Source organism: Adelges cooleyi, unplaced genomic scaffold (genome assembly GCF_023614345.1).
Source record: "Adelges cooleyi isolate 19-005CV unplaced genomic scaffold, UGA_ACOO_1.1 ACOO_flye_CR_arks_rails_tigmint_CR_PRNA_1, whole genome shotgun sequence".
Taxonomy (NCBI): domain Eukaryota; kingdom Metazoa; phylum Arthropoda; class Insecta; order Hemiptera; family Adelgidae; genus Adelges; species Adelges cooleyi.
Window position 1 is genome coordinate 7,570,720 of NW_026095751.1, and position 18,272 is coordinate 7,588,991.

Consider the following 18,272-nt stretch of genomic DNA (forward strand, 5'->3'; position numbering starts at 1 on the left):
AACGTTCTGTTAACCGAGTCAATTATAAGAAAGTTGTAACATTACTTATTTTTTCGACGAGCAACACAAAGTGTGGCCAACTTTTTGTATGTATGATCATTTAACAACAGACAACAAGGATTACAAAACTGAGTACTTCTATCACCAATAACACAAGTAAAGCTTGGTAATTAATAGAAAAATAGATAAAGCATAATGCATTGTGTGTGTATGCACACACACAATGTCAATAACTTAAAAGATATTAGACTTATTATAATTTTTTTTTTTTTTTTATATACTTTTTTAGTTATTAGTTGGGACAAATTTATATATTTTTAAAAAATATAACCCCATCCTTTATATTATGTTAAAACCATATGAACTTCAGTTTTTTAATGGTAACGTAGGACTGGGTCATAGTTAATCAATCACCCGGTACTACATACAAATTGTAGGCACCATATAATTAGAGAAAATTGAAGGTGATTTAGGGAAAACGTTTTTGGTTTGTTTTAAAAACCAAAATTCAAGTAAATTATATACCAAACTCAACAAATTATCAATATCTAATAAGAAAATTTTACATACGCATACACACTAGTGTACATATTTACATATTATTTATGTATATATGTATGTACCGTCATCCACTAGTTAATTATGTTTAACTATTTATATATAGATACATAGAAATAATAAATCATCAGAGTAAAAATAATTTTTTTTTTTTTTTATACAGTTGTGCGTGTTTTTTTTTTATATAAAGCCAGCAGCTCCTCTATAGTTATTTGCTTCGGATGGGTACAAATAGTCATCGCTCCAATTTGACCGACACAAAATAGGCTCAGATGTAGTCCGTTGTAATTTTGGCATGGCATGTATAATATTTTGAATGGATATGGCAATGTCTTTGAATTTGGGTCTATCCTCCCTGGCAAATTTTATACAGTTTTCCATCAGCTTACGGAGTTCAGCTGGCGCGTCTGTCCGTACTTTTTTCTGATCTGGTCTCAGGGAACCTCTGCCAACCATAAATAAGATTTGGTCCTTGTTGTTTATCTCTGTGTACGGCAATTGACCTGACAGCAGTTCATACAGCACAACACCGTATGCATAAACATCCGACTGGAAGCTATACGGATTGTCCTCCTTCATTCTGATCACTTCAGGCGCCATCCACAAAATTGATCCAGAAGGCTGATGATATTGCTGGCCGCCAGACCATTTCGATTTAATTGTCGCTAAACCAAAGTCGCCGATTTTCACTACAGAGTCGTTGAAAAATATGTTGTTGCTTTTAAGATCTCTATGTATAATGCTCTTTGAATGTAGATAATTCATGCCTATAGCCGTTTGGCCGGTTATAGATATCAACTGCATAGTTTCAAATCTGAAAAAAAATTTACATCATATTAGAACAACATAAGATTATAAGCACGTTGGTTTACTTTAAACAGAGATATGGACTATTCAATATAATTGTATTCAAATAATTAGCCAGATTTAACGATTATTCAAGCATTTTTTTTTCATTGTTCATAATTCAATTAACGGGAATAACAAGTTACTCGAACACATTTTACACAACACTGATTTTAAATTAGATGTTTGGTAATTCGCGATTTTTTATTTAAGTATAAATTAGTAATTAAATTTTTCATTTCAAACCATTTTTAATTATATGTAGCATAAAACTTTTGTAAAATGACTTTTTTTTTTTTTTTTAAATGTACCTAACTCATTAAATTTTCAAAATTATAAATTCTTTTACCTATTAATAGTAAAATAATAAATAATAGTATTGATTAATAGTATTTTTATATTTTTTTTTCCAAATAAATAAAAACTTGGTATTACAGCGAATCAAAGGGATTTAAATAAATATCTTAACAAATTAAAACGGTAAGCACTGTATGATTCGCTTTCACAAAAAACAACTTGGTTAAAATTGTTTGATATACTTAAAATAATGTCAGCTACAAAAGCAAACATCATACTTTTAACTATCATAATATTATTTAAAATTAGTTATTTATAATTATTGTTTTAAATAATAGTATATTAAGGGAAGTTTGCCAATAATACAAATTTGATAAAACACAAAATTATTGTAAAATACAATTTTAAAATTACACTAATTTATATTACTATTTAGGCATTATTTGTATTGTATACTTTTTTGTTTTATGACTATGGTTGTTAAATATTTATAACACTTATGCAAATTAATAACTTTACAGCGAGATATTATACCACTTAGCCGGTTTATTTAAAAATATTTACAATTTTTGTAATTCAATTTAAAACTTTTATATAACTACAAAATTTTATGAAATTTTAACTTACTTTTTTTCTAGAACGTGCAAGCAACGGTATAGGCTCGACCCTTCACACCACTGGGTGACAATGGCTAAATTTGGTTTGCGAATAACTCCCATAAACAACAGCACATTAACGTGTCTTGTTTTTTTAAGAACAGATACTTCATTTTTAAACGCCTGTAATTGTGCAGCGGTCGGTTGTTTTACCTTAAGAGCTTTTATAGCAACTGGACCGTGCCAGTTAGCTTTGTACACAGTACCGAACGATCCCGATCCAATACAATCACCCAGTTGTATGTCGGTCTCAGGTATTTCCCAATCTTCAAGAGACTCTTGGGGTCCCGTGTCTCGAAGTCGTTTTTTTGTAGCACTTTCGTCATCACTTTTCGATCGAGGTCTGGTTCTCAGTACATTAGTTGGAGATGCTTGAGCACTTTGGCTATGGGGTAAATAACCTTGAGGCACCCCTGACGGTACCCGTTTTAGTTCAGCCAAGTCATCCCAGTTCATGTTTACCATGTTGCGACACACGTTAGGCTCAGAACTAGATCTTTCACCATGGACGAGCACTCTGCGTCTCGATGATTCATAATCCGAGGATAGCTGTAGTATACCTGCAGAGTTTTGATAAATAGTATGGTTACCACTGTTACTGTTGTTTAAGTCTCTGGTTGGAATACATAACACAGGCACGCCCATTGAACAACGTTCATGAAATTTAAACCCACACGAACGACAATGATAACCCTAAATAACAAAAAGTAATATAAATAAACAATAATTTTGAAGAAAAAAACTTATACCGACCTGAAATAATAATTGTCGACAATGATCACAAGTGGTAAACGAAGTGCGTTTGGAAAAATCATGAGTAAATGACGCTTGAATCGGTAACCAACACATTTTTACTTGGATCTCATCATATTCAATTGCCGATGTTTGCGTGTCCCAAGGAATTTGATGGTTAGTACCATGCCTATAGACAACACAGACATTCATAGGAATTTTTCTATGTTGTAAGCGTTTTTCTAAGGCCAAATGCAACGTTTCACCGTGTTTAACTTCGATGGTGGTGCGTTGTTTATTTGGCAAATGCGCTCTGATTACACGCACAGACGGCGTAGATGGCTTATCGGCCCTGCCTGTCTTGCGATGCTCCCTTGGATGGTCAACCTGGTCGAGTAGCTGCTGTTCTTTGGCTTCTAGTTCATGTAGCTTAACAGTCAGCTCTCGGTACTCGGTCAAATAAATTGCCGGCGGATGGTCAAAGGTGGCGAATGTGCCGTTGAGTTCTTCGATGTTGCACTTGGTCAGGCGCATCACCTCCCTAACGTTTTGCAGTTCATGACGCAATGAGTTGATTTCCTCAAAGTCGAACGACATAATGCCGACGATGGTTTGGTCCAGGCAGGGTAGCTCGCCAGATTGCAGAGGCCTACCTGTGCTACAGCTTCGACACCATAATGTTATGATTATTTAGGTATCCCATCTATGTACGTGGGATACCATTTTTGTTGTTTAATAAATTTAAATGAAACACTCTGTCAACAATCGGAGGGTTCAGCGTTGTACGTCACTACGACATCGTTAACAACCGGTAGTCGAAAATTATATATCACAGCCAACGATTCTGATACCTATAATTCATAATTAATTATTAAACTAAAAGCAATTCAAAACTCCATTGAAAACATAGAATTGCCAAACAAATTTACATACATTGGTCATATTTTTAGGTTAAAACTACCCGGACAGTTTGACCACAACCGCGGAACAATTTACCGTAACTCAACTAATGAATACGTTTCCCCATTATCCCTCGCATTGGATAAACTGCCGTATGTCGCTTTACGACAGCCGTGAGCCGCAGTTCTACGCATAATTTTATCATGGACATAATATAAATATAATAATATATTATATCTGTAACAACAGTAAATAAGTGTGTAAGTCGAATTTTGGTCAAAATTGGCCAAGTACGCTAGGATGTAGTTGGAAGCGCCTAGCACACCTTGAATAAATGTCTAACTCGTTGGACCAACAAGAAAACCTTGAGAGATGTGAGTTTCTGATTATTACATGCTGATTTATGGCACCTGGTCAGTTTAAAATCGCTCCACTGTAAAATCACTGAAATCGACTTACACACTTATTCACGGTTGTTACAGATATACAGTCTAGTGTCTACAGATTACATGGGCGGAGCGTCATGAAAAACAATGAGACAATACTACCCACTTAGAATATAGACAAATAATTTGGGTTTATTTAATTTAAATAATATTTTTTTACAATATAGTATCATAGATTAAGTACATATGTATTTAATCTATGATAGTATTGGGATTTTAAAATCTAATTTTTTTCAATTTTGTTATCGTATTCTTAAAATGGTCAATACTCAATAGTCGATAGCCGTCAGTCGATAACGTTAGTTGCTGGTGGTCGCTCGAGAACCGCGGTACCTGGCACGCTGCGTAGCGGATTAATCTAGTAAATATTATTACAACATAAAAATTAATACGAGACCAATGACCATATAAAATCATAGATTACTTACTTTGTGTCAAATACTGGGTCTCATTCTGTCGGGCGTGGGCCGTAGTACGCCAGAGGTAATAATTAATGGAAAACGGGTGGAGGTTATCGGTACTGACGTGTCTCGCCCCTAATAGATATCACAGAAATCAGTATACAACAATGCTTAACACTATAATATCAACGGGTAGAAGACAAAAAAATTTAAAATAAAGAACACGAATCGAGAAAATTAGAACATTTACGGCTATGCTGCATAAATAAATATATTTTTACTATCTTTTATTTTTGATAAAAGGACAATTTCTATTTTTTGGGTTGTCCTTTATTTGACGACAAATTTTTATATGCCCCACTTTAGATCTTCCTTCAATCTAATTTGTGACTGAATTTGAACAGTGTTTGAACATTGTGATTTGATGTCGAATATATGACGTGATTTGTATACAGTGGCGATGCATATGTTTTTAAGACTATTTTGTTTCTTATTAAATTTAATACATCTAATAATAGGATCATTATTTTGTTTCAACAATTTATATAATAAAAATTGACTAGGGTTTTTTAAGGTATACATTAAAAATAATATAACAGTTTATACTTCTACCTATAAGTAGGCATAGCTTAAATGTTACAAAAGTTTTTTTTTTTTTGGGTGAATTGGAAATCGGAATCAAACTCCAATTTATTTATTTTACGTTACGACCTAAATATATAAATATATCTATTTTAGTCTATACTTCTTTTTTTTTAAATATCAATTATATGTAGTTGTAAATTATTTAAATTTAATCAAACAAAAAAAAACATGAAAGAAAAGAAAAAAAAACAAAAAGTTTTCAGATTAAATAGTTTTGAACTCCGGTCAATGAGCATCTTTCAGTACTGCGTTACGCACTTGACCTTGCTTTTAATTTACAATTTTATTACTTAAGTACAATACATCAATTATAATCAACAAAAACAATTTTTATTTGTTTTGTTACGGCCTAAATGTTTTTTTTCTAACTTTGTAATCTATTTATATATTCACTGACCACTGTTTATAAAAATGTCATTTATATTTTTTTATTAAACAATCACTTATTCAATTTAAGTGACGATCTATATAATGTATAATATATTATATAATATTGTACTAAGTATAGTTCTCTCCACGCCGATCCTGTAACGGCGTCAAACTTCATCCAAAATCACCTAAATCTATTATCAACATGGTATAAAGATTGGGGGATAAAAATCAACGAGACTAAATCCATCCACTGCACATTCACTTTAAAACAAACAGACTGCCCTCATATTTATCTCAATAACATACCCCTTCCAACCGCTCAAAATGTTCGATACCTGGGTTTACACCTAGACCGGCGTCTTACTTGGGCAACTCATATCCACGCTAAGCGTCTCGTCTTAAACAACCGCCTCCGTCAATTACGCTTCCTTCTAACAACAAAACACCTCAACCTCCAAAACAAACTTTTAATTTACAAACTACTCCTCAAACCCATTTGGACCAATGGCATCCAGCTATGGGGAGCTGCCAAACCATCCAATATCTATAAAATACAAACATTTCAAAATAAATGTCTCCGTCTATTAACAAAAGCCCCATTTTACGTCTCCAATGATACCCTCCACAAAGATCTCTCCGTCCCAACAGTCCTTAACTCTGCCAAAACCTTCTACAAACGCCTACACTCCAAAACCTTTAGCCATAAAAACCCCCTGATCTCGGAACTATCCGTGCACACAATCCCTGGTGACCCCAGAAGGCGCCTAAAGCGAACGTGGTGTCGCGATCTATTGGTTGACTAATCCACGATCTCACACGTCATGAAGTACCAGCTCTGGCTGGCCTCTTCTAACAAGTCTACTGTATCAATATATTATTATATATTTGCCTACCATGTAATTTATCCTTTGTTCTTATTGTAATTACATTTATTACAGATTGTACAAATTCTAAATAAAAAAATAAAAAATAAAAAAAAGTATAGTTCTAATTTTCTTTTAACAGTCTATTTTCTTCGATGGTGTATTAGTATTGTTTTGTAGTTTAGTAGAAAGTTTACTCAACTCTACTTTGAAAGGGGGGGAATGGTGACATGTTTTTTCCTTCGTGGGCCCCCGAATGTTAAATTGTCCTATGACCCAAAAGACCTCACTATGACTCTAACTGTTAACATTTAAAAATGTTATAGTCATTTCATGGCCACAAAATAAACAAAATTGATATAATGTACAAAATATTTTTAAAACAATAACAAATGTATACAATTATGGGCTGTCTGGGTTATTTATGAAAACTCACAAAAACAAAACTGAATATTACAATAAGAACATAAGAAAAAAATTACTTATTTGTTCAAATTTCAACTAAATCGTTTATTCGTGAACTATTAAATATTATCAAACCAATTTCATTTTAATAACCCTTTTCTTAATACTAAAACAATATAATTTGTTTAAATTTCAACTAAATCGTTTATTCGTGAACTATTAAATATTATCAAACCAATTTCATTTTGATAACCTTTTCTTAATACTAAAATAATACAATTTGTTTAAATTTCAACTAAATCGTTTATTCGTGAACTATTAAATATTATCAAACCAATTTCATTTTAATAACCCTTATCTTAATACTAAAATATATAATATTTAGTGATATAAATTATAATCTCTATGTGGGGTACTCAAATAATTTGGTAACTGTGGTTTGTATAGTATTTAAAAGGATCAACTTTTAAATACCTTGGACATATATTAATAATGTATTTACATACATTATAAATATTCTTAATTGCATAAGAAATTATTGTTATATAAATTATCACTATCGTGTTATACATAACAATTACATATATTATAAAGCACTTTTAAAACTAATTAAACATTTTCACGTGAATTTGTATAATTGAACACATGACTAACATGATTAAAATATGCACATTTCGAGCTGTATTTGAAGGTTACTTGGCTGCGTAATGGTTGATGAATCTCGCCGATGGATCTTTTACTGTAGTCCACTTTGGCATCCAATAGTAAGGCATAAAGTTGGAGGCCAGTCCAGTGTAGTCGTTTTCAAACATATCGCTAGTAATCATCAATCAAAAGATAATAATTATTATTTAGTTTTTTACAAGTGGCTTATAGCTATTGAAATTTGGAAGATTTACGGTCAACTTACCGGTAGTACAGAGATTCTTTAGAATTTGGCGGGCAATGTGGATACTTTTCAGAGGCTTTTTGCAAATCTTCTTCCGTGTATTTTGGATCTATCCACTCTTGAATGATGTTGAAAAGCGATTTTTTCACCGTCGTCACACCGTCACTGTAAAATCAAACTTGAGTACTTTAGTTTGTTATGATGGTGGCCATTTCTCCAATATAGACCGAGGGAATTTACACTCGAGCCAACTTGGTCAAATCGATTATTTGTGTTACGTTAAACTCGATTTTTCGCGTTTAATTCGCATTCACGTTAACAATTGTCATCAATATCATACCTAAATGCTTCTTTGTGTCGCCACAGAACTTCATTTGGCAAAAGTCCTGTGCCGTCAAAAGCCGAACGTAGCAAATACTTTTCGATTTGGTTGTATGGCTGACGCATTCCTTTGGGCAGACTGAGATAATATTGTGTGAAGCGCAAGTCCAAGAACGGCACCCTTAGTTCGAGCCTTAAAGAAAAATTACAAGTATAAGCACCATTTTTTTAAGGTATATAGCATTAAGTGTTATGGTATTACCCATGGGCAGCGGTTGTCCTGTCGGCTCGAAGACCATCGTACATGTAGATGTCGTTCAATAGCCTGAGACTTTCGTTGTGGGCGTGATCTGGACTCGGAGCGTCTCTGAAGTAAATGTATCCCTGGGCCACCTCGTCGGCTCCTTCTCCGCTGCACAATACCGTTGTGTCAGTGTGCTCTCTGATGTATTGTGAAACCAAATACATGCCTGTAAGTAACAATTAAAAACCGAAAATTCCATTACAAAAAACTTTCAAAATCAGTACAAAACCGACACGAATTGTATTCAATGTTTAGACCCTATTCTTACCACACGAGGCCCTGATGGTCGTTATGTCCGCGGTTTCCAGTGTGTGAATAACTTCGTTCAGTACCTTCAACACATCTTCGGCGGTGAAAATCACTTCGTGATGTTCGGACCCAATATACTTGGCCACTTGTCTAGCCGCTAATATGTCCGGACTGTCTTCCATGCCAATTGAAAATGTCTACAAAAAACGGTTAACACGAGTGTTATCCATGACACTGTTTAGACCGACACGACGTACACACCTGGATGGGATATGGAAGACATAGTTCTTTGGATAAATTCACCAGAATGGCGGCGATTAAACTAGAATCTAATCCTCCGGACAGCAAACAACCAATCCGGCGGTTGGCCATCATCCTCTTTCTGACCGACTCCGTTAACAGGTTTCGGATGTTGGCGTGCACTGCTTCTTCGCTTAACCCTGTACATGAAAAAGATTAGAACCGCCGAGTTCCTTTTTTTAACCTCAAAAATACATTATAGCTCTTAAATAGAAAGCAAACCGTCTTCGAGTGGAATTGGAGGTAGTATCGGTTCTTCAATCTTAAAAAACCTGTTCAAGGAGACCAAATGTGTTTTACCGTCGGGCAAGATATCGAATTCAGCCAAATGGCCCGGTGGAAAAGGTTTTATTGACCAATTGGTGAGATGAAGCTCTCTGACCAAAGTGGTCAGACCTGTAACAATGATAAAAGGCAATTTTAACTTTTTTTCATTTACAAATCTATAATGCAAGAACTTTTGAAATAGTTCCATCATGTAGCTTAACAGACATTATACGCTGTCATTACGAATATTTCGCCTAATACATTATTTAATTCGCCTATATAATTCCCTAAAGGCGCTCCGTTTGCTGGGCGAGCAATCGTCCGGTAAAAAGGAACCGCCATCCCCCTATCCGGCGACGGATTGACGACCCGTCCCGGAAGCGAATTCGTCAAGAAACCATCTCATGATGGCAGCGTTGGGCCTTCATGGCCCGTTAAGCTACATGATGATGATGATGATATAATTCCCTATAGGGAATCGTCCCGAAAGGCGGGATGGCGACTCCTTTTCCCTTGTAGGTTATTCGCTCAGAAAACAGAACCGCCCGATCAAGGTCGTTTTAATAGGCATTAAAAGTAAGAATATCCCATTCAAAAAAAAAAAATAATCAAAATGAAAAAATAAATTTAATTTGGCGGATTTTCCTTAGAACATAGATGTAAATAGATCCTAGATACGAAGATGAGCAAAGGCAAATAATCGCTAGTCTAAAATTAGCATTAAAAAATTACGAGGAACTAAGCAGTTATAAGTAACCTAGTATGTTATAATCGAAACTGACCTTTCTTAAGTCTATTTTTGAGCTGTGTAAAGTCATTCCATATAATATTAACCACTATATAAAAATACATAACTAGCAAATACCTATTGTTATTGATCTATTATCTATCTGAACTTTGAACAATATATACATTATACTTATAATAATTATTATTATATACAATCACCACAAATCACGGGGTCCCGATATCATTAAAAAAAATATTCTATCCTACTAAAGTCTTTCAAAAACAGTACGTCAGTTTAATATAGACATATATAATTATAACTTCTGAACAAAAACGTTTCAAAAGCATTTGTTAAATTAAGTTAACATTTTATGTACCTTATTTTTCAGAGGATACAGTTACAGTACTGGACAAAAAAATAATACGAAAAAACCTATGAATAATAATAACATGTATAAATTTAAGTATTATAATAGTGATCATAATAATATAAAAGTGATCAGAGCTATACCCGTTCGTCAAGAAATAGAGATCCTTGAAATGAACACTGTACTTGCCTATGCTGACAATATTATAGTTATTGGCATTAGACGTGCGAAAGTAGTCACAAAAACATCCGATCTATTAGGGCAGTCAAACAAATGAAAGTCTCGAGAATGTGGAGAATTGTGCCTGTGGTGCTTATTGTAGAGAATAGTGAAAATCGAATAAAAGCTAAAAGGGAATCATACCACATGTACCAAAAGCACAATATTAAAGCATACTTAAGAAGTAAACGAGTAGAATGAGTAGGACAAGTTATTAAAAAAAGAAGTAATGTCTGGTAAAATCAGCGGGAAAAGACCTAGAGGCCGACCCAGACAAAGATGAATGAATAAGGTGAAACCTGATCACAAAAAAGGTTCACAGTAAATATGACTAGAAGAGAGTGAAGACAGGGAGAGATGGCGTGAAATAGTTAAACCAGTGAAAGCTTTGAGTGGGCTATGAAAAGCTTAAGAAGATAAGAAGTAATATAATATGTATAATTTAAATTTTATATGACTCGATATATTTATAATATTTAAGTTAGTACGATTAAAATGTAATTATGAAAAATTATTTTAAGTTTATCATATTTATCACCAATTATTAAACTACTTATACTTAAGTATTAAAAAACTCAACGACTTTACATATTAAGTTGAATTTTAAATTATCGTTATAGGGTCATTTCGCGTGAAATCACCTAATGGGTGTGCGACTATAGTTCAAAAATGTTTAGAATTTTTACCATACATTCGTCACAGGTCCTTAATGATAAAAACTTTTTTTTTTTTTTAAATTATCCAAAAACACCTAATATTTCCGACTTTGTAACTTAACCTTATTTATAAGTGAGTAGAACATTTGGTAAAAGTTTGGTGATGGAGACATTTATGTAACATCAGTGGTAAGGGTTCAAAATGTAAATGTAAATTTTGTATATTTTCAATATATGTAAATTGGAAAATTTAAGCAGAGGTTAAATTACAGAGTCAGGTGTTTTTGGATAATTATTTTTAAAAATAAAACTACATAGGTCCAAAACTAAGTTTAAAATGTTGTTTATCATTAAGGATCTATAACGAATATATGATAAAAATTTTAAACATTTTTGAACTATAGTCGCACACCCATTAGGTGATTTCACGTGGAATGACCCTATAATAGTATATGTTTATACATTTTAATCAGATATTTTGATCAGATAATCGGTTTGAAAATTAAAGCACAATCGAATAAAATAATAATAACCCACCTACAATTAATTAGATAATATGTTTTGATTACAACGTCATCAAAATTAAATATTAAATTAGTATCTACTGTAATAACAATTACAGTAGTACGTATACAGACTTGCCAATCAATTAATCATAAGGAAAAAAAAGATAAATGTAATCACATTGACCTCTAACCATGTGATCAGCAAATAACTACAATTACATGATCAAATAATCTCTAAACAAATTCTTTAAAACTTTTTTAGAGTTTTTATTCTTATACATAATGAGTACTGAATAATGATGTAACATATCGCGAACATTACATAATATGTACAACGCTGTTTATCTTTTTTTATTTACATTTTGTACCTTACCCGTTATTTAATTAAGTGTAAAAAAAAGATCACTCATAACACATTAAATGTACTTTATATCGTTTTTGTTTCGAGGTTTTGTGATATTTTTTTGATGATAGAAGTATTTAAGATATCTAAAATATAAATTTAATCTCAATAAAAAAAGTATATCTAAATTCATTAATTGAAAAAATAAATTAGCCATCAGTTCAACATACTTTGATTATGAATATTATTATATCATGCAATTAATACAACATAAATGTAGTCAGTTATTAATTGATAATATTCTATATTAATTTGGCTGTATGTGATGGATAAATATCAATTAGTTTGACTAGATAATTATATATATAAACACGTATGCTAATTATTTGGTTTGCTTACTAACGTTTTCTCGTGTGTTGAATCACTTATCAGTAGCACTTTTGTTTATAATATACTTATATAATAATATTTCATAAAGTCAGAATTGGAATGATTTTAAACAAAATTGTATCATTTTATGACTGGGTAATGACAAACGATTACATAGGCCATATATTAAATTAAAAAAACAGGGATCGATTTAACAGTTGTATTTAAAAAAGTAAAGATATACTTTAACTTTTATTTTACAAAATAAAATTTGTCGTTAAAAACTTTGCATCCTTAAATTTTTTTTTATAGTTGTTTTATGTGAACTTAAAAATACAGTTCTATTTTAAAAGTTACTGCCTACCACCAATAGTATACATAAGTAAATCGATAATAGTATCGAAAAAAAACTTTTTATTTAAAAGTTTAGCTTTTATAAATAAAGGTGTTTTAAAACTTTAATAATAATGTTCTTTAACAAATTTTAGAGTTGGAACTTTTGTATTAAGTTATAAATAATTTAAAGTTTGTCTTTTTACAATGTTTTGTAACTGTTTTTAGCTCTAGTGCTGCAGCCTTTCCCGAAAATTCAGAATATATAAATAAACGATTAATTACCACTGTAATTTATTTACCACCATTTTTTTAATTCGTTTTTTAGTTATCTTTTCCCTAAATAAAATCCTGGCTACTGTAGTATGAATCATAAGAGCACGACATTAGGACATTATTTTTTACAGTAATTTTTACCTTTGGCCTCCGAAGATATTCCCATCACACCGCTGTCAGACATGAGGTAAAACAACGGTCGCACACCGTAAGGGTCTCTGGCCACAAAAATTTTTCTCTTTTGCGAGTCGACCAAACAGAACGCGTACTCGGCATCTAACTGCCTAAGCGTTTCATCGATTCCAAAAGCGCCGTAAAGTTGCAAAACGCTTTCTACGTCGCACTTTGTCTCGTATTGGAAACCGTGTTGTTCACCGAGCTATATTGAAACGAAAATAATATTTAACACTATGAAAAGTGTAATTTTTAATAGGTAATAAAAAAATTTAATTCGGAGATCCAGAATAAGTTAAAAAAAAAAAAAATTGTTTTCACTTAAGTCTATTTGTTCCGATAAAATTTTGCCCGCAACTATTATTATTATTCGGATTCCGGCCCCTAAAAATGATATGGGGTCATTCCTAATCACCTAATGTGTCGGAATGAATTTTGAAAAATGTTCAAATTTAATTCGTAATTAGCAATTTACAAAAAAAATGTTTTCTTAAGATCTCTTAATTAGACGATGCAATTTTATACGAATATATAGTATAAAACATATTTACTTCTGGTCTTTATAAGTATTATATTGTTCTATATTACCGCGATACTGTTTACTAAAATTTAAAGTAAATTTAAAAAAAAACAATAAAACATATGAAATTGTAATTTTAACTTTTTTTTGCGTGTAGATACATTACACGCAAGTTATTTGTATAAATAAAATGCTGTGGCCAGATAAGAAATCTCTGACAAAAATGTACGCTATTTTTAATGTTTCATCATAGATCGACAGCCATATATTTCGAAATAGTAACTTAATCACGTTTTATATAATTTATGCAAGGACTCCTAACTTATGTTTCAATGTTTAGCGTTAACGAGGATCAAACAATAGCTGAACTGTACCTGTCTCCAATTGAAAATCTCGCCGTTGCATATCAAAGACACGTACGGGTGTTGGTGGAGCTTCATGGGTTGCATACCGTAGAGGCTGTCGATGATGGCTAACCGATGGAATCCGAGGCAGATGTTCTGTAAAAAATACTATTGTTTCAAAAATCTATTAAAATGAAAAAATGACAATAACGTGTCTCACTTTGATTTTTAAATCATATTCCAACCGCCAGGCGTCGGGTCCACGGTGTGAGATTTTTGCAAACGTCTTGTCATACTTGGATAACGACTGCACGTTTATACCGAAAAGTGCCCAAATTCCGCACATGATCGAAATATTTTATAAAAATCTTATACAAGTGTAGTACGTCTGCGAAAAAGGAAATTCAACTTTTTAAACCATCTATGTATGTTATATATGTGGCTGCGGAATGACTTATCAGCGAACGTTCTCCTCCAACAGTGAGTCTCGCACTAGTGAATTTATAACATTGAATAAGTGAATAATATTTATATATATATATATATACATCGTTATACATATATAAATATAATTATACCTCGTTGATACCGTGCCAGACATATGTATAAACATAAAATGACATCGTCGATATCTACACGGTTACAGCTGTGTGTAACGCTGACATTGATAAAATTTGCACATAAAGCATTAGCACCGTCAAAGCATAAAAAAAACCATCGTTTAAATACGTGGTACGCCTACCGCCATACATTTTTATACTATTCACTCCAAATAATGTACAATAATAATAATAACATTACAATTAATAAGAAATTATGATTCTATTGAAAAAACATATTTACCAAAATACAAACGCGTAGAATCGGTGTCTGTTTCCACATGCGAGTATTTTGAATAACAAAAATACTATTAAAAACACAATTTTTTTGGCTACAGCCTTCCAGTAACTAATGTTTTATTCATGTTAATTGTCGTTTTTAGTATTTTATTAATCCCAGTCGTAAATTATTTGTGATATTTAACTTTTTATCATTTAACCGGTAATGTGTAGAATATTTTTCCGAAACGAATGATGGTTCGACGTAGGTATAAACATTGTACCATAATTTAGTCGAGAGACACAAGCTCTTATATTGCCTAATCGTAAATCGTGTAATGTTCGAATTGCGATTATGATATTTTCCATAACATGTTTTCGCAGGATCGGAAGCTGTTGTTTTTATTGTTTTGATCAAAACTTTTTTGCAGATGACGCAATAAGCCCTGCCTTGACGATTTTGTTTCATTATTATCATTAATTTGTATTTGTTTTTTTTTTTAATGTTTTTACTTTTTAATCCACGCAAGCAAACCTCTTAATCTGATATATAAATGTTTATCTAAAGGTGAAGTTGACTAAGGTGATACACAGCGTTGGTCATTTTCCAGAAACGTAGGAATATTGCACAGATAACGTTATCACTTCGGTGTCTATGTTATTTGTATATTGACTTTGGTGTACGTCTGTTAATTTTATATTTACTCAAAAGTTCAAGGAATTACTTTTATTTTATATTTTATTAATTAGTGACGCAAATATGGGAAAGGTAGATTACGCGTATAATGTTGTGTTACACGCGGTCAATTAGAAAAAATATGATATTGGCTATCATCGGTATGGTAGCGATTAGCCTAGATATTGTACGATAATAAAACATTGTAGTCTGTAGTACAATTAACAATAGATGAGCAATCGAATTTGAGCTGATAACCAGCAAATTGTACGTAGAGTAACTTGACTGTGACGTGCAATCAGCTTTTTGTCAACTGCGTTATCCACAAAATATGAAGACATAATTAAAATTTAAGCAAACGTCCATGTACCAGTAATATTCACCTGACCTCAATCAATATTACTAGTCGATTATTAGTTAACATAATAATACTTCAACACAACGGTGTAAAGTATATACATATTTATTTTGAAGTATTCTTCGAAAAATTAAACACTTAATTATAGTAATAAAAATATAGGACAAATTAAGTTGGTCGAGAATTATAGAAAATGTCAAGAACTTTTCAGTGATTTTGGCTCTCTTAACCTTAAGCCAAAAAATTCATAAGTACCGCATTTATATAAATATATATATATATATATATTACAGATTATAGGATATTTCTGTTTACATGATACATTTTTTTATTGGGCAACATTCCAAAAATAATTGAAATCTTATATTTCCTTGTGAGCAGACAACCTACTTTATGCAAAATACGCTAACACGTGACACGTGCACTATGAAGTTTATAATAATTTTAGTGATTTCATGAAATATGTTAATTGTTGTATTAAAAATGCGTCACATAATAAATATTATAAAGATACAGTCTTTATAATAATTGTTAATGATTTTTCGCTAAGAATATTAGCTTAGTCCCCAGATAAAGTAGTAATAGTAATAATGCAATTCGATTAAATATATTATCGTACATTTAATTGAACGTTATATTAATTATACACTCAATTTTATATTCAATAGATAAAATTAGGTTAGTTATAAGTTATAGATGTTAGGTACTTTAATGCTTTATTACCATTACTTTCTTATCATTTTGTCTGAAAACTGCAATGCCAAAATCACGGTTGGTGATTTAATACGCCTAGACAGATTTCATACGTTTTTAAAACTAATTGTACTGCATAATATAAAACATTTATTTGTGATGAAGGGAAGTGAGTAACCCAACATTATGTTAAAAAAAAAAAATAATAACCAACCTTACTGATTTTGTCGTTAACTGGAAAATAAATAATAACCGATAGATTTACTAATAGGTATTCCAATTCAAAGATATAATTAACAATTAATTATTAATCGATTATAAAAATAAAATATTTTTCAAATTACATTTATAATTACAATATTTTTACAATTGTACCTATAAAGATCTGTATAGATTATATTTTGTTTCTTAATAGTTGTTATATGGTGTAGATTTTCCTAGAAAACGATGCGAAGAAATATGTAAGCTTATTCATTTTGTATTAATTTTTGTAATTTGTGAAAGAGATAAAAATAGAATGATGTTAGTGGATACATAAGTTGCTTTATCAATTATTTGGAATATTTTTATTGGTACCATGGCCATTGCCAAGGATGACCGACGCGTCGTATACGACAAAAACAAAACAAACGAGTTCGGTTTTACTATTTAGTAATAGAATAAGAACGTAAAATTACATGTAGTTCTATCGCAAACACATACTGAGGAAAGACCTTATTTTTAAGCGGTCTGTGTCGCCAAAAAGTAGAAAATATGCAAAAAGACTAATAATTAATTTTTATTTCATCAAAATCGGTTCAGTACGACTCGTCTATTCGCCGACTATTCGGTATTTGTGGATACTCAACTTGTCGCGTGAACGTAACAATAAACGGATATGTCATCATCGCCAAAATGCTGTTATCTTTTGATTTTATTATAGTTGGTTTTGCTCTAAAATCACTATTGGCCGAGTAAATCGCATTCTGCATTTACGCATGTTCAGATGATTTTTTTTTTAAATCGCTGCCAAGGATGCTGTTATAGTCTGAAAAATAAATTAACTACCAAAAAAGAGTTCTAATTACTGAACTAATAATTACACATCTCAGTGTGACAGTACCTTTAAATTAAGATTTTGCAAACAAACTGCCTATACTTTACTCCTTTTAAATGGCCGGTGTGGCATCCTCTTACAACTTCCGCAGTAAAGTAATAAGCATTTTAACAAATAAAAACACTTCTTTAAAACCATTTAAATGAGCATTTTTAAATTTCATGTTTATGTTGATTCACTAATATATAGCAACCTAGAAATTTACCACGGCCAAAGTGTAATTTTTCCCTTTTTTTGTTGGTTTTTCCTTAATAAAAATAAAGTTTGACCTAATTTGTTTTTAAAAATGTATATGCTATAGACCTATTCTAGCCCTAAAACTTCGCTCGACGAAGAGATAAAA

At 31.7% G+C, this 18,272-nt stretch overlaps 2 protein-coding genes across 2 annotated transcripts; both read right to left on the minus strand.

The window, feature by feature from the left end:
- Window positions 1-530: 530 nt before the first annotated feature.
- On the minus strand, window positions 531-4,023 carry LOC126844697 (raf homolog serine/threonine-protein kinase Raf). The gene is made up of 3 exons (XM_050583115.1): window positions 3,111-4,023; window positions 2,329-3,050; window positions 531-1,372 (listed from the first exon to the last, which is right to left on the minus strand). The coding sequence occupies exons 1-3, from the start codon at window positions 3,684-3,686 to the stop codon at window positions 739-741; spliced, it is 1,932 nt and encodes a 643-aa protein (XP_050439072.1). The 5' UTR covers window positions 3,687-4,023; the 3' UTR covers window positions 531-738.
- A 3,477-nt stretch (window positions 4,024-7,500) lies between these two features.
- Window positions 7,501-14,799, minus strand: LOC126843691 (asparagine synthetase [glutamine-hydrolyzing]). The gene is made up of 10 exons (XM_050581415.1): window positions 14,509-14,799; window positions 14,319-14,444; window positions 13,392-13,629; window positions 9,407-9,580; window positions 9,146-9,324; window positions 8,904-9,081; window positions 8,594-8,801; window positions 8,351-8,524; window positions 8,032-8,175; window positions 7,501-7,937 (listed from the first exon to the last, which is right to left on the minus strand). Exons 1-10 carry the CDS (start codon window positions 14,632-14,634, stop codon window positions 7,814-7,816), a joined length of 1,671 nt encoding a protein of 556 aa, XP_050437372.1. The 5' UTR covers window positions 14,635-14,799; the 3' UTR covers window positions 7,501-7,813.
- Window positions 14,800-18,272: the final 3,473 nt, after the last annotated feature.